The sequence below is a fragment of the Tremella mesenterica genome (assembly GCF_000271645.1).
Source record: "Tremella mesenterica DSM 1558 unplaced genomic scaffold TREMEscaffold_1, whole genome shotgun sequence".
Taxonomy (NCBI): Eukaryota; Fungi; Basidiomycota; class Tremellomycetes; order Tremellales; family Tremellaceae; genus Tremella; species Tremella mesenterica.
In genome coordinates this window covers 1,318,171-1,344,440 of record NW_006711225.1, presented here as the reverse complement: position 1 = coordinate 1,344,440, position 26,270 = coordinate 1,318,171, and the positions used below count along the sequence as shown (strand labels likewise).

Here is a 26,270-nt window from a genome sequence, read left to right as displayed (position 1 = left end):
GCTAGGACAGTCATCAGGTTCAGGGAGATGGATTTTAGTGTGCTGATACTCAGAATGACATACCTCCAGGATTAAAAGATTACCTCTGTCCTACCGATTGTAGACTTCGTACGGATCAAAGAGCTTTCGAAAATGCTGAATATGACAAGGCCCAGGAGTGAGTTTGTCCCGGCCTCTTCACCTATCCTTTCCTTCCCTATCCGTTTTCATCCCTTCTCTTCTCTTAACTTCTCTTCTCTTAACTTCTCTGGTTCGTCCTACCAATCATAATTATATCCGTCGTCCGCAAAGGAGCCTCAATACGGTTCGATTGATTATAATACCATCTGTCACACAAGGAAGCTTTTGCTGGATCTCGCTTGAAGGAAACATCCCCACTGTGATATATAAAGAGAAAAAATCTGATAGATGAGGTTGAAAACGCAAAATGAAGAAAAACAACGTTTGACACGTAAACTTCGAGCGGAAGGTAAACTCCCACCTCATGAATCTAGATGGTTTTATCCTTCTCGAGATACCGACAGCGGTGAACGAGTTTGGATCCCAAGAAGGACAGAGAGTGGAGAGGTTTTATTCTGGGCGGAAAGGGAACGTGCTTTGGAGACGAAATGGGCAAATGTTGATCATATTTTCGTAGAAGGGTGAGTTTCGGAATTGGTTGGGTTGTTAAAACGTCAAAATCAAGTGGATGGCGGAGGAATGAACGTAAAGATTAGGAACGTCATGATATATATATTGCTTGTGGTTTAAATAGTAAGAATGCAGTGAATACATATAGCGATCAACTGTTCGTTCATTAGTGAATGATACGAAAAGAAGAGAAAAAGAAAAAGTACATGTCGGATATTGGTTTGTCAGACATGCAGAAAGCGTACGAAACGCCGATTTCCGACTTTTGTTATGATATATGAACTGAAACACTTTTATTTATCCTCCTCTTTCGAATTCCCTTCATTCCTTTTAACTCATAACTCATTTCCTCGATTTACCTAAACACTTGTCTTGTCCTTATTCCTCACACCATTCTTTACTGATCATTCTCCGATCCAATATCTTCATCATCTTGTCAATCCCATCCAATGCGCCCCATCCATTCTTATTGCGACATCAGATATTCATGACACTCCCTCCGTTGAGCCTGAAGAAATCCCCGTGCTTAGATATACGCTTCAGGAGGAATATTACCCCTGATTTCTTCAAAGTTCTTATAAGCTATTTCTAGATCCCAACCATTTTGCTCCAGACACAAAGTGCTGAACGTCACATTCATCCCTGTTCTCTGTCTCAATTGCGTGATCAACACTTCTTTCTGTTGTTCGGCATTTGACAGGCTCGGAGTGACCGAAGGGAGTGAAGAAGGTGGTGAAATCGTGATTCCGTCTTTTGCGAGAGAACAAGTGGTGTCGAATGATGCTGTGCCGAAATATGGATGAACTATGAGAGTGTCAGAGAGGATCGATGCTGGCCAGCCTGAATTTCTTGCCCTGAAATTAGTATGGTCATTCTGACTCCGTCCAGTGCCTATGTAGAATGATTGCAAGTAGTGAGATTCATGCCCGACCATGGTGTTCTGTGTGGACTTTGTGAAAAGTGGTAAGAAGGAATGAGATGAAATACTCTGAGCAAAGATAATATGGAAACACTTACATTGACCCCTCTGGTGCATCTACCAAAACAACAGTCCTTGAGAAAGTTCTGTATGCCATCGAAGGCACTGAAAGTCAAGAGGGGACCCGCGAATCTATCAACAAACTTACATTCCTGAAACTCTCCAGTGATCATGGCGCATAACCGAGTGGTCACTCCTTCCCCATCCAACACCCATGCGTCAACATTCCACTTGCTAGCATCCTCCAGTGGATGCCGAGTTTGGGGTACATTGTCATTCCACCATTTCAACAGACCTTCACGATCGGCGGGACTTTTGAGAGCATCTGCGGTCCGGGCCGACTTGCCTCGGAAGAGATTGCGACTGGGCAGATTTGACCATCGATCATATGACGACGACGGAGGTCTGGTAGCTCGAGTAGCTCGTACGTCATCGGCCAGAGCAGAGAAAGAACCGATCGTATTGACTGATATGGAGATTGTGGCATTGGGCGAATATCCGTCGATGAGAAGAGCACGTGAGGTGTCCCATAGAGGGAAGAATCTGATCGTCAGGTGCTGTTCAGCGCAAAAGACAGGAAGCTCACTTGGCACAGAAGGCCATTGCGATGTTCTTTGCAATTTCGTTCTCGGCAAATCCGGCTTGGATGTCGACAGGAAATGTGAACGGACGCGCACGAAGTTGTTCGAGGGCTTCTCTCTTCCGTGATACGCGAGGTTTACGTGTGATTGGGAAGACGATACGATTGAGTTGAATGCCGTCTAAAATGAGAAGACCGGGAAAACGTCGCAAGATCTCTCTGAGCTGTTTAGTATAGTGTAGGTCATATATAAAGAACAACCGACGATTGATATTTCTCGCCACCGCCTTCTTCCTTCAGAGCCGCCTCGCGGAACAGACATCCATTGAATTTAAGCTCTACAAGTGCCTTGAGACTACCGTGCGAGTTTAGGGCTTTCCCTTTAGAATCGCCGGGACCAGCTAAGAGAGATAATTCGTGGAAACTGTTGATGGGGTTGTCGCTGAAATCGATGGCTCGGATGTGAGGAAGAGAGTGGGGTAGTCTGATCAGCTGTTGAAAGTTGACGAAATCGTTTCTCGCCAACGACAACGTGTGGATTTGTATGCCTCCCGTCTGTGATCGTCAGTGCGATGCGTCAAAATAGCATTCCTAGTGAGCTACCTTTTGTATGACCTGATCAACAAGCTTCCAGAGGACGACACCTGCGGTTGTGGGTGCATCTCTATGACTGGGCGGAAGAATGTCGTTTTTCTTCAACCATTCGTCTTGAGGCAGTCCCTGATCTTGTCAGTATCGGTATTCCCACTACTACTCATAGACCTACCGACATGTCTAACACGCCTTCGCTGATCATTCTGGATCGAAGCCATTGTTTGATTTCTTCGCCACCCAGAACAGCGTTGAGTCTCGCGTGCTGCACCTTCATTTTCTCCCGACGCTCGGACGATCGTGCGGTCGCGAAGATGGGCATTCCGCTCTTGGGGCGTTTAGGAAGAAGTTCCTTTTTGGAAGTCCTATCTGGGCCACTGATCCTGGCGGCGAGATTTGAGGTCGAGGGAGAAATCTGACCATCATGACGTGGTCTGTCATAGGGAGTGGCTGATGCTGGTCCGCGATGACGGCCGGACTGAACGACATAATGACGGATTTGATTGGAAGGGGCGGATTGAAGGACGGGAAGCATGGATGGGTCAAATGTGATGATTCGGGCGTTGAGGGGGATATCGGGTCGGCGTCGACGGCGAACGTATGGTGTAGAAGGTGCAAGAGGGGAAGAAGGTCGAAACGGATCATTCGGCGTTAGCATGATCGATGTTTTCTACCTTCTTGATTGCACTGAAGAGAGAGACGAGAGAAAGAAGAGGATCCAGTGGATGGTGATGACCAACAAGAAGCAAGCTTCGTGAAAGAATCGGAGATGAGAGGAAGAGAGACGGCGATGAGCAAAGCTGGACTAGACGGCAATAAATCAAGGGAAGAGAGTGTCGAGTGATCAAAGGAGGACCGCCACCGACGAGGGATATGGGACCAGATACTTGTACAGCTAGACTGAGCATCAGAGTAAGTTCAGACCCACCTGATCAAGAGGTCCATCTCTTCTCTTCACACGACGTTCTTGTCCGAGGGCGCCGATGCCGTCGACTTGCATTTGGGGGTTTGACTCCTTGGTAAGACCGGCACCTCGGAGAGCGGTTTGGATACTCCGCTTGGGCGGGGCACCGATGGATTTCCCGCGAATAGCGAGACCAGTGTTGGGTTGAGAAGAAGAGGATGAGGAGGATGATATAGCTTGGAAAGCTTGAGAGAAGGCTGACATGACGTGAAGAGAGATTGGAAAGAAGGCTGTGACAGGATTACTTGAAGGAGAAACGTTATCCCGGAAATCGACGCAAACAGAGTATTCGAGTGGGAGATGAGTCAAGATACCAGGTTTTCAACCACGATTACGCTCGCACTGATTACCTCACTGTTTGTGTTGACAAGACGGACAAGCCAATGTAAGAGATAGAGGAGATAGAGGTTTGATTGGGGGCAAGACATATGCCGTTTCAGGTGGCAAAAGCACCGCGCCTAATCGAGTTGTGAGATGACCGCACACCGACGCACGCCTATCGCTATTCTCTTTCTTCTCTTCCCCCCTCCCTTCGTTGTCCTCCTTCACTTTTGTCCTCTCATCCACCCACTCCACCCCTACCATGTCCACAGCTGTAGTAGTACCCAATGGCAATCATCTCACCAACGGTCATGCCAATGGATTCAAGTCATCTGCAGCCAAATCTCGTGGTGCTCTGAAAAGACTAAAGGCAAAGGCAAAGGCCAAAGCAGGTTCGGCCACACCCAGCGAAGCCGGCACAGAATCTGAGCGGGAAAGTGATACCGAAGTGAGCTATCACTCCCTCTTCTTGATCATGTGTCTCAAGTGCTAACACCCAGTCCATCACATCCACTTCGACTGCCGCCACTTCAATCGAGGTTCCGTCTCTCGATCCATCCGATCCAAACTATGCTCAGTTCGCCAATATCTTCGCCCACTTCCAGGAAGATGGTCAAACTGTGGAGGAAGCGGTCCTAGCTGGACCAAAAAAAGGAGATGTGTACTACTCTGATGAGGAAGACGAGGATGAGGAGACTCGGCAAAAGGCGGCAGCCAGAGCGGCAGAATTTGAGGGGATGACTAGGCGTGAGAGACGTAAAGCTGCTGTGAGTAGCATCCGACATGATTCTGGACACAGCGACTGATTCGTGCAGAAACTTACAGTCTCCGAGTTGAAGCAACTGGTGGATAGGCCCGAAGTCGTAGAGTGGTTCGACCCAGACGCTCGGGACCCGAGATTGCTCGTCAGTCTAAAGTCTTATCGCAAGTACGTCATTCTCCGCGTATTTGAATGTCATTCGCTGACCGTGCAGCTCTGTACCTGTCCCAGTGCATTGGAATGCCAAACGAGACTACCTCGCAGGAAAGCGAGGTATCGAGAAACCACCTTATCTGTTGCCGCGTTCGTGAGAACCCCTCTTCGAATGACATCCTCTGACTCGCAGCTTGGATTGCAGACACGGGCATTGGCGAGATGAGGGACGCTGTCAAGGCCAAGGAGGCTGCGCAGAGTCTGGCACAGAAGACGAGAGAACGGGTTCAACCAAAAATGGGCAAAATCGACATCGATTATCAAAAGCTACATGATGCGTTTTTCAAGTTTCAGCAAAAGCCAAGTATGAGCAAGTTTGGCGAGGCGTGGGTCATTTGTTTCGAAACATTTCCCGTATCCTATCAAGAGCCACTTACGACCATGACCATCTTCCATCTGCTGACCAGATAGATACTACGAGGGTAAAGAACTCGAAACAGATCTTCGGACCAAGAAACCAGGAGAATTATCGTCCGAGTTGATCGAAGCGCTTTCGATCCCACCTTTGGCTCCTCCACCTTGGCTGATTGCCATGCAGAGATTTGGACCTCCGCCCAGCTATCCCAATCTGCGCATCAAAGGCCTGAACGCGCCTATTCCGCCGGGGTAAGGGACTTTCGCGTTGCTATGGGCTACAGCTCACCAGCAGCGCTCAATGGGGGTTTCACCCTGGTGGCTGGGGAAAACCACCCATGGACGATTTCAACCGGCCTTTATATGGAGACGTCTTTGGTGTCATGCAAGGCGCGGAGATCGCTCATCAAAATGAAATTGACAGGGCTTTGTGGGGTGAAATAGAAGTCATGGAGGAAGGTCAGTCCTCATCCTTTCACTCCACATCGCATTCCTCACGTTTCATCCACGCTGACAATCCAGAAGACGAGGATGAGGAAGAGGAAGAAGAGGAGGAGGAAGAGGCAGTTCCTGCACGTGGACCATCGAGCGGTAAAGCGCCGGACGATGGACTTCAAACTCCCTCCGGTCTCGCCACACCTTCTGGGTTTCACAGTGTCGTGTCGACTGTTCCCGGTGGTCTCGAGACGCCCGATTTCATTGAGCTACGCAAGAATTCCCGAGCAGAGAGTGAAGACGTGGGGCCAAGTGGTCCGAAAGAACTGTACCAGGTCATACCCGAACGAGAAACCAGTGCTAGAGGATTCCTTGGGAGTACCACGGCTTATGATTTCTCGACCGTTGGCAAGGGAGCTGCCGGCTCATCGGCGCCTGTGTTGGGAGACGAACGTAGCCATAAGGTGGGTTCACCTTTCCTCCTCTGCTGTACTTTTTTGCTTGCACCAAGCCTTCCCTCTTGGTTGCTACATTCAGATAGAGTGATGGTTATGAACCCCGACTGATGAATCAGCGCAAGGCAGGCGATGTGGACATTTCGGTCAATGTGGACGAAGACCTCACCCCTGCTCAACTGAAGGAACGATACGAATCATCGCGTGCACAAGTAGATCGCGTCCATGTGCCTGGTGCCGACGTCGACAGGAGCGGTTTCGACGATGTCGTCAAGGATCAAATGAAAAAGCGGGCCAAGGTGCAAGAGAAGAAGGACAAGGGGAGAAAAGAGGATAGATACAAGTTCTGAAGGGTCAGTCTTTCGGTTCTGTATTTGACGGCCGTGAGGGTTTTGATCTAGCAAGAGGTTATGCAGCCTTTACTTGGTCCCTTTCTCCTCTCCGACTTTGATCGTCTTTTAACGAATCGTTGGCTTTCCCAAAACGATCTTGCCTAATGTAAACCCATTCAGTGCGAGAAATGTGCCCCAGTTGTCTACGGTGTCAAAGGAGTTCTCTGCGGACGGGATCCGATAAGCCGGAGAGGGATCATATGAAAGGTGAGAGTTGACTCCCGAGGTGACATACTTGACGGTCCTTTGTGGTTGGGACGATCAGCAGGGGTTGCGATTGTGGGAAGCGGGGAACAATGTGAGAGGAAGACGTGGAGATGTAGCCGAATCCTTGGATTTTTCTATCCTAACCCCTTGAGTTCCCCTTCTTCTAACTGTGGAAGAGGTACTGATGAAGGGAAATGTCCTCGGAGACTGAACCACAAAAGTACACTTTTGTCCTTCCCCCATATCTACTACTTGTGTACATAGATAAGACTCACTGATGTTTGAAATCGGACAACTCACTAACGGTTTGACATAGTTCTAACAATCCCAACCTAATAAAAAATGCCATCGGACGACAGAAAGCAATACACCCTCCTCCCTTCTCCCGCCTCCATGCGTGGGAACAAGCAACGACCTACGTCTATCATTGCTTTGGTCATATCTTTCCTCTTACTCAGCAGTTATATTCTTTCTCAACTAGGTATCCACATACTTCCTTCTTCTTCTTCTTCTTCCTCTTCCTCCACTCCATTTTCGTCCGAATCTATCGAAGTACAGGAATATAAACGAGAAGCCTACGTAACATTCCTATCTTCAGGTCCTGATCCAGAATATTTCACTTCTGTCCGTTTACAACTTTTCGCCATCAAACATGATCCCCTGACCTTGGATCCAATCCCAAGAGATGTCGTAATACTCACTTATCCATCCGTACCGAAACATCAACGTGAACAATTATCTAATGAAGGTGCGATCATAATCCCAGTTGAAGAAATAACTTCGATTCCTAATCCATGGAAAGATACAGATGATCATTGGAGAGATGTTTTAGGTAAATTATACGTTTTCAATATGACTCAATATTCTAGAGTTATGATGTTGGATGGTGATATGTTTTTACATAAATCTCTCTCTGGGATTTGGCAAGATGAACATTCTTGGCCTAAATCAGGTTTAGCAGCTTGTGGTGATGGTTTTGCAGGACATGAGATTCCTCAGAGGAATGATCCACCTTTTAATAGTGGGTTCATGATGGTTGTACCGGATGAAAATACTTTTAAAGAGTTGTTGGAATTTAGAGATTATGATCATTCTTGGATGGATCAGGTGAGTGCAGCGTGGTCATCTTCTTTCTTCTTTCTTCTTTCTTCCTCCTTCTTCCTTCTTCCTCCTTTTTATCTCTTATCTCTTATCTCTGCTTACTTCTGATCTCTTCTTCCCCAAACTTCATATTTCATGTCTCTTATCCATTTCTTTTTCCGATAAGAAGGGGATTTCTAAAAGTAAAGGTGCAGAATTAAATGATTGACAAAATAGGCAATGTTGAATTCTTATTTCGATCAAAATGGTCTTCATCCATGGGAACCTCTTGATCATAAGTACGTACTATACCTCTTTCCATACAACTTTGACATTTCTACCTTTCTCCACCAACCAATTTCCCTTTTGATCCCTTGATCCGTCCTCATTCTTTCCGTTTGACATGGATGAGAACCACGACTGATATTCAGATGGGTATGTAACGCTCCCACTATGGCAGATATAGAATTTGGTATTGCCGTGTAAGTTGAATTTTCAATTTTACCACAATATCCCAACACTAGCAATACCATCTGTCCATCTCTACATCTTTACATCTCTACATCTTTACATCTCTACATCTTTACATCTTTACATCTTTACATTTTTACATCTTACATCTCTACATCTCTACATCTCTACATCTCTACATCTCTACATCTCTACATCTCTACATCTCTACATCTCTACATCTCTACATCTCTACATCCCCACATCTCTACATCCCCACATCTCTACATCTAACATCTTTACATCTCTACATCTCTACATCCCCACATCTCTACATCCCCACATCTCTACATCTAACATCTTTACATCCTTCATTCACTCGATATGCCCAGTGTGTGACCGTGATTATTCCTACCCCACGTGGTGTTATATGGATAATGTACAACTGAACGGACCAAGAAGACTGACAACAACATAGATTACACGAAAAACTATGGAGTTTGAAATACAGACATGATAACCCACCTGAATTGATGGAAATGTGGCAAAGACGTGTTGGACGTATGGAAGGATATTGGAATTCACGTTCTGAACAATTTTCCTTGAGTGAAGGTTGAATAGTTGACAATTGTCATTGTTTAGATTGGTGTTGTAGCGGAATGATGATGATGAAAATATTGTGACTTTTTATGATGACAAGTAGTTTGTCGCAACAACATGTCGAGAAGATTCTTCTTGACATACAGTACAATTCGAATCGTTTCGTGAAACAATGTGGATTTTGCATATGAAGGTAGCGTATGCAGAAATGTAACTTACAACAAAGATGCGTTCTTGATTGGAAATGACAAAGTCTGAATCTATGATGCAGGAAGGCAGAAGGAACGCCACGATGGACAAAATAGAGGTAATGGACAAAACCATAGATGCATGCAGGTCGTAAATGATCATCAGTCTTGTTTTTTGAAAAAGAGTTTTGTAGCACATGAGTCGAATCGTGGGGTATACACCATGTCTTATCCTGGTTCCTACAGACTCCCCTCTAACCTCCACCTTTCTCTTCTCTTCATATAGACAGATTCTCTCCAAGGGGAAAAAAAAAGGAAATTCCTTTCCCGTTCCAGAGAACCAAAACGACTTATTGTACATTTCCTCATGACGTACATCTATCTCCCTTCTCATCATCCTCCTCCTTTCCCCTGAAGCTCGAGAGTCGTGCATGTCAATAACTTATATCCCACAATTTTGAAAGGTATCTTATCACACGGGATAATTCCCACTTCTCCTTGACCATCTCGGACTATTCTCACCTCCACCTCCACCTCCACTCTGTTGTTGTTGAGCGAAAGGATTACTCGTCGTTGTATAAGGTCCACTATAACTAGCTCTAGCTTGATGACCCGCAGCGTTATTCCCAGCATAAGGATATTGTGGTTGTAAAGGTGTATACAACATACCCATAGTAGGATCTCTATCACCAAAACCATCAAATTCATATGATCCTGCGGAATTCGGTTGAGGTGGGTTCACAACCGCTGCTGGTGGTGGATATTGTGGTAAAAACGATCTGGAATTACTTGAAGAAGATGAAGGTGGATCGTATTCTCTTCTTGAATATTCAGAATTTTGAGAAGCGTGTGGTTGCATGGAATATCCTGTAGCTGAAGTTGATAAATTAGATCGATGAGAAGAATGTGATTGAGTGTGATGAGATTGACCGACTAAAGAATGATGAGGTTGTTGATGATTTGAAGTTATATATTGACCTGGCATCATCCAACTATTTCCAACTACTGCGGCTTGTTCAGCTTGTCGTTGTAATTGTTCCAATTGAAGATACATCGGAGTTGGTACAGTCGGTTTTTTGTTATGACCATGTTTTCGTCTATCCCATTCTAATATATCTTGATCACGATTGAGAACGGGTGTGAGATTACGTGTACCACTTGGATCTTGAGGTCCGAAATGAGTGAGACGAGCGAGAGCAGGAGGGATAGCATCCATTTGATTAATCGTATTGGCTCTATTCCTAGCAGGGGGATAATACGAATTAGGAGGTGGGTTGGTAGGGTTCACAATTGGAGGATTATGTACACGTAAAGAAGTATGGGAAGAGGAAGAAGAAAGTGTTTGTGAAGGTACACGATTTTGGTAAACTTGTTGAGAGGGTGGTTGTGAAGCAGGCCATTGAGTGCGGGTAGGTTGGTAATGTTGCGAACTAACGCGAGCTTGAGTAGGAGGTGGATCGTATGACGCAAAAGGTTGACGAGCAGTAGCTTGTTGAGCAGCTTGTGCGGCTTGAGCAGATTGAACTTGAGCTGTATAAGCTTGATGTTGAGCTAATTGTTGTCCATAGGCTGCCGCATCCGAGTAAATACGTTGATTTCGCGACGCAGAAGTGCTCTGTACCAATCCTCCGTACTTTTTGTTATTGGGAGTAGTAGGTTCTGTGGGTGTAGGCGTCTTCTTCGGTTGTTGAGACGGAGCCGATGGCTATGACGGTCAATGACATTTCGAGTTCCAGAGGTTTAAGACTTACCACGAAATGTCCAGTATATTGCTCGCCACTGATAAATGGGTGTTTCGCAGCCTGTTGTGGAGTCCATCGTTTGAGTGGATCCAACTCCAAAAGTCCTTCAACGAAATCGATGAAAGATCGTCTGAAAGCCATTTCTACATGATTCAGCATATAAGTTGGGTGGGAGACGGATGACGCACCCTTGTCAATGTCAGATTGCTTGGCGTTCCGTTTAGACACTGGATATTCCATGATGATATCTTTGAGTTTGGTATGAGAGAAATATTGTTTACTCGGTTGTTCATTCGTTCGATGTTCAGAAGCGTATTGGTCCATAGGTTTGAGTTGGTATTGTTTCCTTCCATGGGCATCCACACCGACAAAATTGAAGAATTCATGGGTTTGTTTACCATTTTCGAGTAAATGATGAGGAGGAACACTGCATGAATCAGTATCAACCGCCAAGAGGAAAGATCCGCAACCTACCCTAACATATCCACAATTCGAGAGACTTGATTATATTCACTGGTACCTGGGAACAATGGCAGACCGAGGAAGAGTTCCACTACAATACATCCGAGAGACCACATGTCGATGGATGTGGAATAGGGAAGACCTAGAAGGACCTCGGGCGAACGGTAAAATCGAGATTGGATATATGTGTATACAGTTTGCATTTCGTGACAAGCTGAACCAAAGTCGATCACTTTGATGTGCGGAGATTGCAACCTGCTTCGTCAGATCGTATCACGACGTACAAAGCAGGATACTGACGACTTCAGAAGGATATTTTCTGGTTTTAGATCACAATGTATCAACCTCGCCTCTTTTAAAACTTGTAAACAATCAAGCAATTGCCCAGTGAAGACTTTGACCAAGCTGATGCTCAGACCTTTGAATTGATTTTGCTTAATGAGTTCGTAAAGGTTGGAGCTGAGACATTCAAATACGAGACAAAGGTGATTTTTGTGAGTGAAGCTTTCGAACATTCGCAGGATGTGGTGCCGATCGTTTGGATCATATTGTTTGTTCAGCTACAATATCAGTTTAGTCAGATGTGGAATTGAGAGAGAAAACGCACCATATCCAAGATCGCAACTTCCATTTTACTCTGATTCAAATACGCTGGCTTGTTTTTGACCACCTTGACCGCGCATATATCATGCGTCCGCATGTTTTGACATTTTACCACCTGGCCGAATGTGCCTTGTCCAAGCACGTCGAGGATGAGATACCTATCGCCACCATTTTCGCCTCCCAAGACATCATTGACGTATAAGATGTAATCCCAATCTTCATTATCCACTCCATCGTTGTAAACCGGTTTGCTGGGTTTGGTCAAAACCCGTCGAGGGTTCTCAGATGATTCGTATCGGAACGACGAATTACAAAGAGTGAACGTTTGAGGGAGAGCGACGGTCAAACATTTCAACGGCTACTTGTCAGTTCCCAAACCATCCCGGATGATGTATGACTCACGCTCAAATACTTGTCCGGGGCATTGGGATCTACTCTTCGGCCTTGTGGATGAGAGTTTACCACTGGTCTCAAGTCTGAAACATGTCTAATCTCTCTGAATCCGACTTGTAGAGAGGCAGCATTCCTACTCCTATTCCCATTCTCCCTCGAAGGGAGATTCCGAGGTGGACCTGAATCATATGTCCTCGACACCGCCGGGGTCACCGGTTGACTAGCAGGATAAAGCTGATGACTGTGACCGCGAGTATATTGCGAAGGTCTGGAAGAGGAGCTCGGTGAAGATGGACGATATGTGGAGGTTGACCATGCAGAGCTGTTGGAAAATTGTGGCGAGTCAGGTACGTTGATGGTGGGATTCTTCTGCAAAACGCTCATCGGAGTAGACTCATGAGGTGTGGTCCTATTCGTCATGGCAGGAGATAAACTGTAAGGGTAGATGAGAGGCGAATGTGGACTTGATTGATTGGGAAGAGTTGAGTTTGGTGATAACGGTGCTGATAAGGGAGAATGATAAGAAGCACTCGAAGATAATCTTTGTGATGAATCAGGAGGACGATAATCCGCCCATTGAGTTTGAGATGGATTCGAACTTGATTCTGACCCTCTTGGAAGGTAAGGATTAACGTGTGATGCTGAAGATGAAGGTTGAAGAGGGAAAGATGTAATTGAAGGTGAAGAATTTGTATCAGAAGACTGTCGGTGTGGAGGGCGTGAAAGCGCGTGGTTAGGAATGGGTGGTGGATTCATTGCGCCCACTACTCCCGTCACGCCTTCTATTGTACCCTTATATTTGTTAGGTGACATGACAACGTCTCTATTCCTACTTTCATTCTGTCTTGGTGGTATATATGAAGATGGCTGTTGTTGTTGTTGTTGTTGTTGTTGTTGAGTCGTTGTTCTATATCCCCAAGCAGGACGATCTTGAACAGGTGACATATCCATATTTCCTAAACCTGATTCTACATCATCGGGTCCATAAGCATACGGATCTTTCTTCCTATTACCCAAACTTGCACTCCGAGCTAGAGAACCTAAACCACCAACGGCAAGTCCAGGAGCTACAGGAGGAGGTGGTGGTGGTAAAAGGTCGTGGTTCTGACCGTTGGGATGAGCAGAATGAGGATATTGACCATAAGGTAAATGACCCATACCACGTTGTGCGGGTGATTGATTTTCGTTTAATGGGGAAGAAAAGGGAGAATGATGTATGGTATGACGTTGTTGAGCTGCTGGATGTAAATGAGCTGCGGGTAGAGGTGGGTTATTGAATAGTGGAAGGGAGAATCCATTTGTTGTATCGAAAGGATCTTGTGAATAAGAGACGTCGTGGTACGATGATGGTCTAGACATTTTTTGATCGGCTTCGTACAACAAAAGTTATGGTTTTGTCTCGTTACGTCAAGTCGGTCGTGTACGTCTGACCAGTAGGATGGTGTTAAAGAGCTTGGAGCGAGATCACGGATGAGGGAGGTAAGGTTGAAGCGTGGGAAGGAACGATAGGAAGAGGTGTAGGTTGACGAGTAGAAGAACGCGGTGCAGGTTCTGATGCCTTCTCGCACAGGTGATCAAGTGTGTGTGTAGAGATACGAAGTGAACACCCTTGGAAGGTTGACACGCTGCGGAGTGCAAGTGCGATCAATCAGAGTATATAGTACGAATGATATGAGAAAGAGGGGGAAGGGTGGGATGAGAGGTGGACTTTGGCAGCACCTGAAAGAGTAGGCACCTGCGACACGTCTGTCAACTTTGGTACTTATACGACACACAAACGTGAACTCACTGTGGTACCCTTTACTCTCGTCGATACAAGGGGAAGATTCTCATTCGTATAGATGAGATGATACCGAGTGTTTGGTATGTACGATACTTGGTTGTGAGGTGACAGAAGGAGAAGTAGTGATCACAAAGTCGGCCTGTCGGGGTTGAGAGTGGGGTCGTCTCAATTTATCAACTCCGATATGACCCCGACGTCGTTAGTGGTGTTTAGAAGAGGGGACAAGGGTTTGTCTGACTGTGACGTGTTTGTTGTGACCTTTCTATCGACTTGTTTATATGTACCGTGACGATGTGATACAATGTGAATCTGATGAGTGACAAGTAGTGTCAAGGTGTGGGTGGGCATGGGGTACAAAGTCCGAGGTTTTTGTAAAGAGGCGTTCAATGGCCAATGATCAATGAGCTCAGTACTCAAAGGGTCACAACGTCATCCCGTCTGCCCGGCATACACTCCCACTTCGGGTAACTCGTCAGCATTGACAAAAACATCATGACCACATCGATACACTGACACTACTCTGTATAAGTTACATCTCACAACATGCATACTCTTCTACTCGCCCCGACCTAGCTTGTCCAACGCTCGAATCCCTTGTTCTTCCCATTCCGCCTTCGTCACCCAAAACGCCTCTTTGTCTTTCATGATATCCGCCAATACCGCACCACCGAGGAACACCATGTGTTTTCGTCTTGGAGGATCTTCGATTCGGATTTTGAAAGCCTGATGTTAGCCTGATACAAGTGAATATAGTGGACCGGTCAGAGCCATTTTGTGACATGAACGGATCAAACTCTTGTACTCTTGTACTCACCTTCAATCTCGACCCATCGCCTCCCAATACCCGTGTCAAATACAATTGTTTCATCTCTTTCTCTAGTCTCGAAGGGAAACCCGGGTACATTGATGAGCCGCCAGAAAGTACGATATGTTTGTAAAGTTCTGATCGGGTGTCCACAGCTGCTTGTTGAATGGTCTGAAACAAGAGCTCTAAATGTCAGTTCGGGAATGGGATTAGAAGGCTGAAACGCACCTGCCACTCCGGGCTGTTCGACGTCGACGAGATGAGGTTGGAACATACATTCAGGGGCTTCGTATCGTTCAGAACCGACTTTGATGATCCTTCCATCTGGCAGCTGAGCTGTCAGCAAACCCCACCTAAGACTGCACACGTCGTAATACGGTGGTCGGAGGAGCACATTGGGAATTGGGATCGGCAAGTCAATGTACAGAGTCGGGGCAATGAACCCACAGTGTAATTCTCCACTAAAACCGTCGTTTCCTCTGATAACCTCTTGTCCATTTCAAGATCATAACTCATAAAACACAATTCCTCTTTTATCCCTCTGACAGTCTCGAAATCTGCCGTTCTTTCAAAAGCGTATCCACGCATTAAGAGCAGTTTGATGAGGTATCGAGTGACGTCTCTTCCTGCCACGTCCAATCGACGGGTGAGATGAGGCAGAGCGTAACCGTCGTATACTGGTACGATATGTGTGACACCGTCTCCTGAGTCCACTACGACACCCGTTTGCAGACCTGGCATCAGTACGTTCATCCAAACTCTAGATTGATGCTCCTCGAAACAGACCATCACTGCTGGAACACATACTGCCAGCTAGCATAGTTCATCGAGTGCAGACGACATGAAGTGAGCAGACTCCACCCGGTGATTGAGACAGGGAAGTTTTACGAAGACTTAGGCGATGAATGAAACATGACAAGCCACTGGGAAGGGAGAAGAAGAGCACAGACAAAGAACCCACCTTGAGCATACAAAGTTAAAACAGCTTGTATAGCTACATAAACCCCACCAAATCCATATTTCTCAAACATGACCTCACACATTTTCTGTCTATTCACTTTAGGGTTCATAGGAGGTTCAGTCAATAAAACTTTCATTCCTCTCGTATCCACTCCTAATTTCTCATTAAATGTGTAATCCCATAAATGACCCATATCTTCCCAATTCTTAACTATACCATGTTCCATAGGTTGAGTGACTTGAAGATATGATCGATTTTCAGCTGCTTCATCTCCTACCATTATATCTTTTATGGTTGAAGATCCTAGACGTTCTTCTGCTCTGAGGATGGGACGACCGACGATGGAGGGGAAGACTGTGGGTTAGGTTTGTATTGGTTATATAATCTTTTCTTTGAACCTCCCTCTACGTCCTCCTAACCTGTTCTTTGAAAACTTCTACTCATTTGATGATTCTAACTCCTACTCACAGCCTTCCCTGATCTCTACCTGGAATGTCTCTCCACTGTGACTGGATAGAACCAGTCTTATCCTCATAAGAGGACATGGGCGCCCCGTGGCAAGACAGATGGAGCGAAGCAAGCATGAACAACAAAACGCAGACGATGGAATAAAAGAGGGAGAAAGAGAATTAGACTACACACCATATTCAGGAAAGTTGGAACCTGCCCAACCACATTTGACAAACTACCTCATCAGCTCAACCTCCCATCTGTTGAACAACATACCCCAGTACCATTATCTACCACTAACGGTCGTGGGTCCATGTTGTCTCTGTTTGCTCTTCTATCTGAGTGGCTTTCACCGATCTAATCTCACTGATTGTAGGTTGAGGCTTATTTCAGACTTCCAGAGGATAAGTGAGGGCGGGTAGTGAAGAGTAAGGGATGGAATGGCTCGAGTGCACAGAGCATCGAATTGGCACAGCAACGTCATGGCGAGCTGCCACATTGCTTCACCCCTCGGAGATATCGGCGATATCATGGTTGAAGGCGTCTTTGGAGGTGGCGACGGTATCTTCGATCACAACACCACAGGGGCTGAACTCAGTTTAGAAAAAGCAACAAGAGATGGTATGTAAGAAGTGTGAGAAGGTAAGTTTTTCCCCTCAATCCCTACCTGAGTATATGGGTGTATACAAAGAAGGAACATTTGATTCACTCTCCTAAGAGATCACAGGGTGACTGGGAGGTCTAAACTTTCTGTCACAAGTAAATACGGTCCGAACATTTGAAAGTTACCTTACAGTAACACAGCTATATCTACACCATGGCCAATCAAAGTGAAACATTTAAAATTTGGGAAAGAGATGTGTAGAATAGAACAGAGAGAAAACAAAGCTTATACTTTCTTCTTCTTCTAGAAAACATCAATACTCGCAGCTCCTGATCCTTCTCGACCCTCTATAGCTACACGAAAAATAGGAGAAAACAAATTATTAAAAGTTGGTTTAGGAAAATCAAGGATGAACCCATATGGAAATAAATGTTTAGATTGTAAAGTAAGTTCCAAAGTCCAACAACTTTTCTTTTTTTTTGATTGTTCCTTTACCCATACTCCATTGGAGTCGTTCCCACTTATCATCATCTCTCGTGTTCAGAAATGTATACCAGTGACGAAGACGTACGAGTAGAGTTTCAAGAAAAGTTAGATATCTGTCATGGGACTTGATGCGGGTCATGTGATCATGAAGTACAATGGGATGGAAGGTCACGTTCAGAGATGGGACTTTGGTTCAGTGGTTCAGTGGATCAGTGGGTTGTGATTTAGTTTTGGAGGGGCAATCTTGGAGTTATTTGCGTTAGATGGAGTGGTCAACTGATATGAATAGCAAACGGTTCAACAAAATAATGCTACTCGTTGTCAGAAATGTGCCTATAAAAAAGGTTTATGTGCGATTTGTGGTAGTATGGTTTTAGATACACGACGTGAGTCTTTCTCTTTCTCTTTCTCTTTCTCTCATCTCTACCCCACTTAGCTTTACCTCAAGTTAATAATACCACTTTAAAGTCCAGGGCTGATTTATACAGGGTACAAACAATCCGTCGCTTAAACCCTTTCTCATATCAAGTTGTATACCGTTGTAATACCATGCATCCAACCTCTTCCTCTGCCCACAACCCTGTATACAAACTTTATTTCCGTCTCATTATACTACTCAACCTTTTCAACCCATTCCCTCCACCACCACTAACATCTAAAACATCCCCTTCTACACCTTTATCACTACCTTTTCTCGTACTTGTACTAAATGAACTACTCCTACTGATACTACCTACCAAACTTCTCGCTCCATTCCTTATACTGTTCATCCTAGGCGAATCCTTTGACCCGGTTGATCCATTGAGTTGTGGAGTTCCAACACTTCTAAGACTGGGACTAGAGACGATCCTCACTGAACTACCTGATGCAGTCACGGGTAATGAGATTCTATCTCTATCTCGACTTTCGGTCAGACGTAGAGGTGCTGTATGACTGCTATTGGTTCGAATGATTCCTGAACCGAGGGAATGTTGTGAAATGATGGAGAGTCGGGGTGAGGTAGCGTAATCTTTCGGAGGAAGGGTAGGTGCGAGACTGATTCTGTTATCTATGTAAGGATGGATGGGCATGGTAGATTGAGGAAGAGTGGCGATTTCTTCTGGGAATGCACGGAGGAAATCTGAGTAGAGTCAGTGGTAATCATGAGCGTAATAAGTGGTACGATCAGCAGGACACCAAGAATCTGGTATGAGAGGAGAGATTAAGAAGATACTGACGAGAATGTAAAGCCTCATGAAAGGCTAGATCCTTACATACCGTCCGATGAACAATAAGAGCATCTTGTATCGTACGTGCATACCCCACGATCGAATTACCCAGCTCGAAGACTTTGTCTTTCTCATCAGGGTTCTTCTCCAGGAAGGCAGGATCGAGGAATGTCTGAGAATCAGCTTCTAACAAACGCTCTTTACGTGTGACGAGTACCCTCAGAGGATGAGTCGGATGTGGGGAGGGGGAGCAGAAATGAGGGAGGAGGAAACACATACATGACGATACAGCTTTATCCCTCCTGAGACGGGAGAATCAACAGCACCGTTAATCGTAGTTCCTAAATGCTTCACACTGGAGTTTAGCCTCAAAAACCTCTTTGAAGACATGAGAAACTCACTCAATGTTCATGCCAGGAGGAGGATGAGCCAATTGACGTAAAGATTGACTGGCTTTGATAACTTCGGAAATGGCTATGGTGATAGGTGATAAATGTTCGTATGTCGTTAAAGTGATTTCTGACCGGGTGAGGATACTCGGGAATACTTCTGCAGCTAGCACATCAGCCAAAAGTCTGTACGGAGATTTATAAGATCCATCTTGATCATTCTTGTGCATGGAGTCGTGAGAGCCACACTTAGGCACGTCGGACAATCACGTCTATCCCATGACACTGCAGAGATCATATCATACTCGAGAAAGGTAAGTTCATCACAGAAATAGCTGAGAGGGAAGATCTCTGCAAAGAAGAGGAGATGGAAGGAAAACTCACTAGTCACAATAGTCTTTTCCATCCAAGTCATCACTGCCTCCTTACCCTCATCCCCCTCGTCAGCCTGAGAAGCAGGAACGAAAGGTCTCAAACTTGAGAACCTGTTCACACCATTATATCTATGCCAAGCTTGTACGTTCCCTTGTACTCTATCTTTGAAAACTGGGAGTGAAAGATCAGGTTCAGGTGTGAGAGGTGTGATCCAAATGACACCTCCTTGTTCATTTGCTGTGGTACTTGGAGAAACCTTTGATCGGTGGATACTAGCATTTGGGTATTTATGTTGTATAGATTCGCAACTGAAATACTTAATCTTTCATTCTATCAACAAAAGTGGAAAATGGGGAAACTTACAATTCTCCATATCTTTGATATGGTTGACCCCGATAGACGAAATCTTTTCCTCTGTTCAGAGCGGAGAATTCTTCACCATAAAATGCCTAGAGATCAGAAATCAGATCATGTGAGGTGAAAGGAAGGAAGGGAAAAACTGACAACTCTGTAATACTCTGGTTGAGGTCGACTAGATTCTCCAATCCGCGCCCACAGCTTGGATTGATGTTTGAACAAAGCGGTGAGTTTCTTAATGTCATAAGCTAGTTTTTCATGTTCGGTAGTGAGTTCGGAACAGAGTTGAAGAGCCAATTCGTAAGCTTCAGCTTCGACTGTAGTTTAGTTCAGGTCGTTTCCTTTGAGACTTTTTGGCTTGAGTGAAGGAGGCTGAATATATTCGGGAGTCCGCATACAAGTCGAAACCACTCAATCGTGGGATCACAGCAAAAACATCGCGGGTCATGGCACAATAGACTACGTTCGTGCCCGGCGACAAGGTGCCACTAGAAAGGACATGATGAGTTTGAGATGACACGGTAAATCTGAAATAACACAATGATCCTAGAAATGGCAAAAGTCTCGGGTCCAAGGAGCCAACCCAGTGGGGCAGAGAGACTCTTCAAGAGAATGGGCTGGTCAGACTGTTCTCCCAGAGTATAGATGTGTGAAGATATCTGTGGGCAAGAATGTTCAAACGAAATCACCCACCCAGAAAATCGATAGCTTGATAATACAAAGCCTCCCTTCTCTCAAACGGATTTTGTACAGGTAAATCAACCACATCATTATTCAAACCTTCCAACAATTCTCCATCCATATCCCAATCATACATCTCCGCATGTAATTTCAACGCTAAACCCGCTCCTACTAAATTACGTCCTTCCAGACAAATATTGACGAGCTGATATACGAACCTAGCGTATAAATCATCTCTTCCCATACGTTTGATGAATTCCATCAAACGATAAGTGGCAGCACAACGTTCTTCGGCCCATTCAACTTCTTGTGAGAGATCACGAACGGAAAGGAGAAGATCTATGAAAAGTTCTACTTCGTCTAAAAATGTAGAAACGGATGTACGGAATTGAGGATCGGGGGAAGGGGAAGTTTCGAAGATTGCTCGAAGACGAGTGATGAAATATGCTCTGAGTGCGCCGTCTGAAGGAGAAGCTGTTTTGGCCATGAACTGATTGTCAGATGGTGGTCTGATGAAGAGGTAAAGGGAAATAAGCTTACGAGGACATCTAATTTGGCAAAGATTTCATTTTGTATCGTATCGAATTTCCCATACAAAGAATATTCGGCGTAGATCATAGAGTAAAGAATCTCGACAGCCGTTTCGGTCATGAGATCGTGACTTGAGAGACAAAGACCGAGAATTTTCTCGGCCAGACCGGTGAATCTAGTTTGATACTGTATGTCAGCTGTCAGCTCCGAAAACCAAAATTCTGCCGCTATGTCATATACGGTCAGTTTGAAAGCACCCGTTGAGGGAAGTACGTAAATGTACAAAATCAGGAGTCTGGGTAAGATTAGAGAGCAACTGAGCCGAATGAGTGAGAAGAGATTTGGAGTGTGAGGCAAGAACGTAAAAGCAACTCACACCGCCATACCTCAACGCCTTCCCATCGATCGGCCACCCTAAAGCGTTCCATAACTTTAAGAGCAACGCCGCAGCTTCATCCCTCATATCCCCCGCTATGATCCATTCCGCCCTACGCCTCTGTTGAGTGTGTTCTTCCAAAGCCAACTCCTCATTCCCGCAAATATCGCAAAGCAAGTCAAAACAACCCATCCAGAGCTTAACATCGAACTCCTCTGTTCTCTCTACAGGAGGTATAAAGTCTTCTTTTTCCAATAAAACAGCTATGACATCTATCCATTTGATGATGGATGAGAAAGTCATCAATCGGAGGGTCAACCATTGACTTGGAAAAGCATCAAAACGCACTACCGAAGTACCAAAGGCAAAGATACGAAGTAAGAGTGAAGAAGTTCCTTCGGCTCCGTCTATGTCGAGTACTTCAGTGAGCCAAGCCAGGATGTTTCTGGAAGGAGAAGCGAGGATGAGAGAGAGTATGACAACGCATGTTTCGCCCAAAGATGGATTGAAGGGGGATGAAGATGGGAGATCGTCGCCGGTTTGTGTTGAATTCAGTAAAGAGGGAGGGGGAAGTTGAGAGATGAGACAGAATGGCTGTGAGGATGGAAATACGTCAGGGACAGGTTTCCAGATATTGGATGTAAGGCGATGACGGGTGATTGCTTCGGATGTTGTTATCGTGGCGAGGTCACTGTATGAAGCGAGGAGACTGGATATCAGTTTGAAACAGGGGTTTTCGACTCAACGGTCAACCTATGTTCGGGCCTTAGGAGAGGCACATGAGCCTGTTTGTACCTTTGGATTGAAGTAGAGTCGGCAGGCTCGAAGAAATGAGATAGAAAGACCCACCTGGGAATAAGTGTCAGGCAGTATTCGAGATTGTCTTGCTCTTGGGCTCTCGCAACTTCTTCATCTTCGATGAGTGGAGAAACGAGCCATTCCTGCAATTTATTGACAGTCCAAGCGACCACCTAATCATCAGCTTCAACGACTTGATCCACCTCAGGGAAGGCAAGTCCCACTCGGACATACCGTGACAGCCAAACGATTACATTCCAACCATTTCATTCTTCTTGTGTCCCTCGCAATCTGCGTCTCATCTTGACCCAATCGAAGACCTTCTTCATACTTGCCCAGATGAGGTTTGACCCAACGTACGATAGCTGGTGTTAACAAAGCCCTACTCTCGCTAGTATCAAATAACACCTTCAAGACTTGACGTAAAAGTAGTAATTTGTATATCACTATACTTCCTGTAGCATGTGCCAAAGTGTCGGCGAACGAAATGACCATCTCGGCAATTTCTAAAGGTGGGAACACTCTCATCAAGCCAGGTAGGATATCTGCATAGTGTTGAACGGCTAGAGTTTGTGTACCGATGACCGATTTGTTGGTGTTTGCCATAAGAGTATTCAGTTCAGAAAGAAGAGCTTTGACTTGTCGACGGAAATCAGCTTCAATGTGAGCCGAAGTAGCGTCAAGACCTATACCCCTCGTTCTGTCCAATTCACGTGAACGGATGATGAACCGGAAGAAGAGATGCCAGACTTTGAGTAATGACCTATATGCTTGAGTATCAGGTTGTGACATGATAGCTTTCATCGAACGTAGAAGATGAAATGATGAAGCGGGATGGTTGAAATGTTGAGCGAGATACAGATCAAGGACTTCCCCAAAAGATGTAAACCGACGGTCGGTGATCATTGACAAGACTTTGATGAGACCTTGAAATACCAGATCATCCACTTCACGTTGTTGTTCTCCGAGATTTGATACCAATATACCAAAGAGAGAATCGAGAACAGTTGGAATGAATTTAGAGATTTCTTCTTCATTTACAAAACCGAATGTTCGTAGAGTATCAAGCAGACCTTGAATGTCACTGGACAGGGTTTGCCAAGCGAAGAGAGATCGTAAGGTATCATCTTGTGTGTGAATAGAGGAGCAGAGATAACTTCGGAGCATAACTCTATCACGTAGAGGAGTCATAGTCTTTGCAGTTTGCGTAGAGAGGGCAGGATCATCTGCACCTGTTGGTGGAGCAGTGTAGTAAAGATTTGGGGCAGGTTGTAATCCTTTTTCCATACGATACAAGACCAATTCGTGAAGACCATCCTTGATGCACATCGTTTCTCCTATAAGAGGTAAGAAAGCAAAGGCGAAGGCTTTCTCCGGTTCCTCGCCAGCATGCAAAGGTGATTTACTTCGAGATCGGAAAGTGAGGAAGAGATGACAATCATTCACCCTTGCCGGTAAAGAGATCTTCAACAGTTCGCCATATGTGGGTTGATCGTTGTTCTGGAAGACAAGTGAGTTGAACTGTACGACGGGTGGTTCGCCTGAACCCCCGGGATGCAGGGCGTCGGGTATAACAGTCCCATCTGCTCGACGGACTTCGACTGTGATTTGGACATTGCCATGGTTGATGGGTAAAACTGCTTTGCGCATACGAAGTGACCCACCAGTGTTTGCGGGATTGGGGACGAAGGAAGCGGACCATAACTTGACATACAAATCGTTCCTCGATTGGCCAGGATGGACAACGTCGGGGAACCCTAAGCGAGCGGTATGAGGAATATCAAGCAACAAAGAAGGATTCTCCCGGGTGATTTGAGAGGCTGCACCCTGAAAGACTTTAAGACTTATGGCGACTGCCTCGGCCCTGCTAGTCAACTCAAAAATTCCAAGGCTTGAAAGAGGAATGACATACCTAGCATTGTGTGTATAGTCTTTCGTTTGTTGATCGATGATAGCCTCGTGAAGATTGGCAAATAGGACTTCCTCTTTGGGAACATAAATCGGCATGACGAACTCGATACCAGCTCCAGATTTATCACCTCCTTCACTCATCAAGGTGCTCAGTTGAGGTAAAGGCAAGACTGCACATCCTAATGGGCGTCTGAATGTCGGCTTCCCTTCCACATTGGTAGTTATTGTTGGCGTATGAGTATCCACCGTCTCAGTCCTTTGCCCTCCGTATCCTGACGTTACCGAGAAAGAATCGTCGGTCAAATCATCGACCGTCGATAAAGGTCGATTTCGAGTGGTCCCCATGTCTGAAGCCTGCGTACCCTTTCCTCGACTCATGATTGAGCTTCGTCTAATCGAATCCATGGCTCCCGAACTAGCCTCGGCACGCATCTTCATACTGCCATTCCTGACGATCCGACATACCAGATAAACCTGACCGACAAGGTCTTCATGTTTCAGATCCGTGAAGAGTGTCCGAAGTCGGCCGATACGAATTTCAGGATCCCGAGCAGGACTACCGAGATGATTTAGGATGAGACAAAATTCTTCAGTTACGAAACGTCTTTCGGCATTGTTGTAAAGTGAAAAATAAAGTTCGGCTGTTTCTCCAGGTGCACAAGGGGAAGCCACAAAAGCACGTACGTCAAGAAGGCAATGGAATAGTTTGTCGCCCAAAGAAGTGGGAGTCGTGCCCGACTTCATTTCCTGTAAAGAAAAACGAGTGGTCAAGGAGGAAGTATGTGTGTTTTTGGGAAGCCCGAGCGATGACGTTTTGCTGAAAAGAGTGTCGAGGGGAATTAGATCAATGTAAGCGAGCTGGTACATGAGCTCGACCAGTCTAAAGAATTTCATGACTCACTCGGACCTGATAGACATAACAAGTGATCCCATCTATCCAATTGGACCCGGTCGCTCGACTGCGATCGAATACCATCACTCCTCCATCTTCAAGACTCCGAACTATGACATCCAACCCCTGTGCCACATTACATTTGACCAACCTAGATACGCATTCTTGACGTATCCTGGTCAACTCATCCTCGCTGAGGGTCTGAGACAGTAATTGTCTACGTCCGAGCAGGAGTGCATCGACATGTTGCATAACAGTGTTGAAAAGACGGTATTCCCGATTGGCGAGATATGTTGGAAGACGCTGGAACCATTCTCGTATAGCACATGAGATCTCGTCAACCAGAGGCCAATGTTGACCGGCGATAGTAGAGTCCCCAGCTGTGAGTTGTGGCAAAGGAGGTTCTTCCTTCTCCGGTTCAGGCGGCATGGTTTTTCTACGGTCCAGGAGTAATGATCGTGGTCGGTTTGGTCGAGACATACTTCTAATCCTGCCTACCGAAGGAGGTTCAGATGGATTTTCTTGGGATATTTCGATTATCCCTGTCGTCATTCCATTCACTCCAAGGTGAATTGGAATTTTTGTACTTAAGCGGATTGCCGGAGAGTTGGCGTGGTCGACCGCTCCGTCTTCTTCCTCCTCTTCTTTGACAGGCTTCATATCGCCGAAGACACCAAGTCCAGGGTTCCTAGCTCGTTCTTCTACTAACCTTACAGCTTTCTCGTACGCCGCAGACAAGGTACCATCGTCACTACTGGCGTTAGGTCGGATTCTGACGACCGAGGCAGGGAAGATACCGATGAGTACTGCTGGTTCTGGTCTGGGATATATGAGTGTTTTAGAGGTCGAAGCGGTATTATTGGGCATTAGAGATAATAACGAGGTGGCTTGAGATATATAGCTACTCGTCAATCATCATTGTCGTTGGGCTTGGTAGTTAACATACCCTCTGTACCACACATCACCCTTTCCGTCCTCTTCCATTGTACATCTGTACTCCTCGAAAGCAAAAAACTCATCGCCTATATCCAATGGAATCTCGTATGGGTTATCCTTACCGCCCCTCTCTACATCATCACCTCTACTCGACTCGGGTAAACCGCTCCAGGAGAATCGATTCCTATGTGCTTTAGTCGGTGATGTGGCAGCCACAGGAGAGGAAAGGGGTGTGGGCGAAGGATGATATGGATAAACGACCACACCAGAGTACATGTAAGGTAGAGGTTGCCATGATCCTGTGGATCTTGGACTGAACATCAGCTGA

At 45.6% G+C, this 26,270-nt stretch overlaps 8 protein-coding genes across 8 annotated transcripts in view; 4 read left to right on the top strand and 4 right to left on the bottom strand.

Annotated features, from left to right (window-relative positions):
- Nucleotides 1-708, top strand: part of TREMEDRAFT_70659 (uncharacterized protein) — a gene marked incomplete at its 5' end in the record, with an annotated part of 5,510 nt that extends 4,802 nt beyond the window's left edge. Inside the window, 2 exons of the mRNA XM_007001944.1 lie at nucleotides 54-157; nucleotides 414-708. Of these exons, the coding sequence (XP_007002006.1) occupies nucleotides 54-157; nucleotides 414-645 (336 nt within the window). The 3' untranslated portion in view covers nucleotides 646-708. The remainder of the gene's footprint in view (nucleotides 1-53; nucleotides 158-413) is intronic.
- A 140-nt stretch (nucleotides 709-848) lies between these two features.
- TREMEDRAFT_36536 (uncharacterized protein) lies at nucleotides 849-4,134 on the bottom strand. Its single transcript, XM_007000768.1, has 8 exons — nucleotides 3,709-4,134; nucleotides 2,956-3,258; nucleotides 2,793-2,909; nucleotides 2,455-2,744; nucleotides 2,196-2,408; nucleotides 1,758-2,152; nucleotides 1,648-1,714; nucleotides 849-1,484 (listed from the first exon to the last, which is right to left on the bottom strand). Exons 1-8 carry the CDS (start codon nucleotides 3,946-3,948, stop codon nucleotides 1,157-1,159), a joined length of 1,953 nt encoding a protein of 650 aa, XP_007000830.1. The 5' UTR covers nucleotides 3,949-4,134; the 3' UTR covers nucleotides 849-1,156.
- Nucleotides 4,135-4,327: 193 nt separating this feature from the next.
- TREMEDRAFT_72698 (uncharacterized protein) lies at nucleotides 4,328-6,713 on the top strand (the record flags this gene model as incomplete). Its single annotated transcript, XM_007002065.1, has 9 exons — nucleotides 4,328-4,513; nucleotides 4,566-4,832; nucleotides 4,881-4,993; nucleotides 5,040-5,128; nucleotides 5,172-5,364; nucleotides 5,450-5,644; nucleotides 5,688-5,851; nucleotides 5,915-6,291; nucleotides 6,402-6,713. The coding sequence occupies 9 exons, from the start codon at nucleotides 4,328-4,330 to the stop codon at nucleotides 6,630-6,632; spliced, it is 1,815 nt and encodes a 604-aa protein (XP_007002127.1). The 3' UTR covers nucleotides 6,633-6,713.
- Nucleotides 6,714-7,451: 738 nt separating this feature from the next.
- TREMEDRAFT_17181 (uncharacterized protein) lies at nucleotides 7,452-8,989 on the top strand (the record flags this gene model as incomplete). Its single annotated transcript, XM_007000362.1, has 4 exons — nucleotides 7,452-7,988; nucleotides 8,199-8,260; nucleotides 8,393-8,443; nucleotides 8,890-8,989. Coding segments are annotated over 4 exons (750 nt in total), but the record flags the coding sequence as incomplete, so codon positions are not given.
- Nucleotides 8,990-10,947: 1,958 nt separating this feature from the next.
- On the bottom strand, nucleotides 10,948-12,513 carry TREMEDRAFT_21939 (uncharacterized protein; the record flags this gene model as incomplete). The annotated part of the gene is made up of 6 exons (XM_007000392.1): nucleotides 10,948-11,084; nucleotides 11,130-11,368; nucleotides 11,416-11,658; nucleotides 11,704-11,963; nucleotides 12,011-12,364; nucleotides 12,409-12,513. Coding segments are annotated over 6 exons (1,338 nt in total), but the record flags the coding sequence as incomplete, so codon positions are not given.
- A 2,224-nt stretch (nucleotides 12,514-14,737) lies between these two features.
- Nucleotides 14,738-16,713, bottom strand: TREMEDRAFT_24614 (uncharacterized protein; the record flags this gene model as incomplete). Its single annotated transcript, XM_007000460.1, has 7 exons — nucleotides 14,738-14,905; nucleotides 14,997-15,172; nucleotides 15,216-15,318; nucleotides 15,435-15,721; nucleotides 15,949-16,302; nucleotides 16,591-16,633; nucleotides 16,675-16,713. 7 exons carry the CDS (start codon nucleotides 16,711-16,713, stop codon nucleotides 14,738-14,740), a joined length of 1,170 nt encoding a protein of 389 aa, XP_007000522.1.
- Nucleotides 16,714-17,309: 596 nt separating this feature from the next.
- Nucleotides 17,310-17,924, top strand: TREMEDRAFT_26923 (uncharacterized protein; the record flags this gene model as incomplete). The annotated part of the gene is made up of 2 exons (XM_007000749.1): nucleotides 17,310-17,447; nucleotides 17,814-17,924. Coding segments are annotated over 2 exons (249 nt in total), but the record flags the coding sequence as incomplete, so codon positions are not given.
- A 728-nt stretch (nucleotides 17,925-18,652) lies between these two features.
- On the bottom strand, nucleotides 18,653-26,263 carry TREMEDRAFT_25841 (uncharacterized protein; the record flags this gene model as incomplete). Its single annotated transcript, XM_007000617.1, has 14 exons — nucleotides 18,653-18,868; nucleotides 19,006-19,051; nucleotides 19,098-19,251; nucleotides 19,470-19,768; nucleotides 19,824-19,909; nucleotides 19,965-20,134; nucleotides 20,357-20,363; nucleotides 20,569-20,988; nucleotides 21,039-21,215; nucleotides 21,406-22,114; nucleotides 22,255-22,376; nucleotides 22,438-24,972; nucleotides 25,016-25,907; nucleotides 25,953-26,263. The coding sequence occupies 14 exons, from the start codon at nucleotides 26,261-26,263 to the stop codon at nucleotides 18,653-18,655; spliced, it is 6,144 nt and encodes a 2,047-aa protein (XP_007000679.1).
- Nucleotides 26,264-26,270: the final 7 nt, after the last annotated feature.

What these genes read in the sequence shown, in the direction of transcription:
- TREMEDRAFT_36536 (XM_007000768.1), bottom strand. Translation starts at nt 3,948, where the DNA reads ATGTCAGCCTTCTCTCAAGCTTTCCAAGCTATATCATCCTCCTCATCC. An exon ending in AAGGCGTGTTAGACATGTCG is followed by an intron (nt 2,910 to 2,955) that starts GTAGGTCTATGA and finishes TGACAAGATCAG; the next exon opens with GGACTGCCTCAAGACGAATG. An exon ending in GATGCACCAGAGGGGTCAAT is followed by an intron (nt 1,485 to 1,647) that starts GTAAGTGTTTCC and finishes TACTAATTTCAG; the next exon opens with GGCAAGAAATTCAGGCTGGC.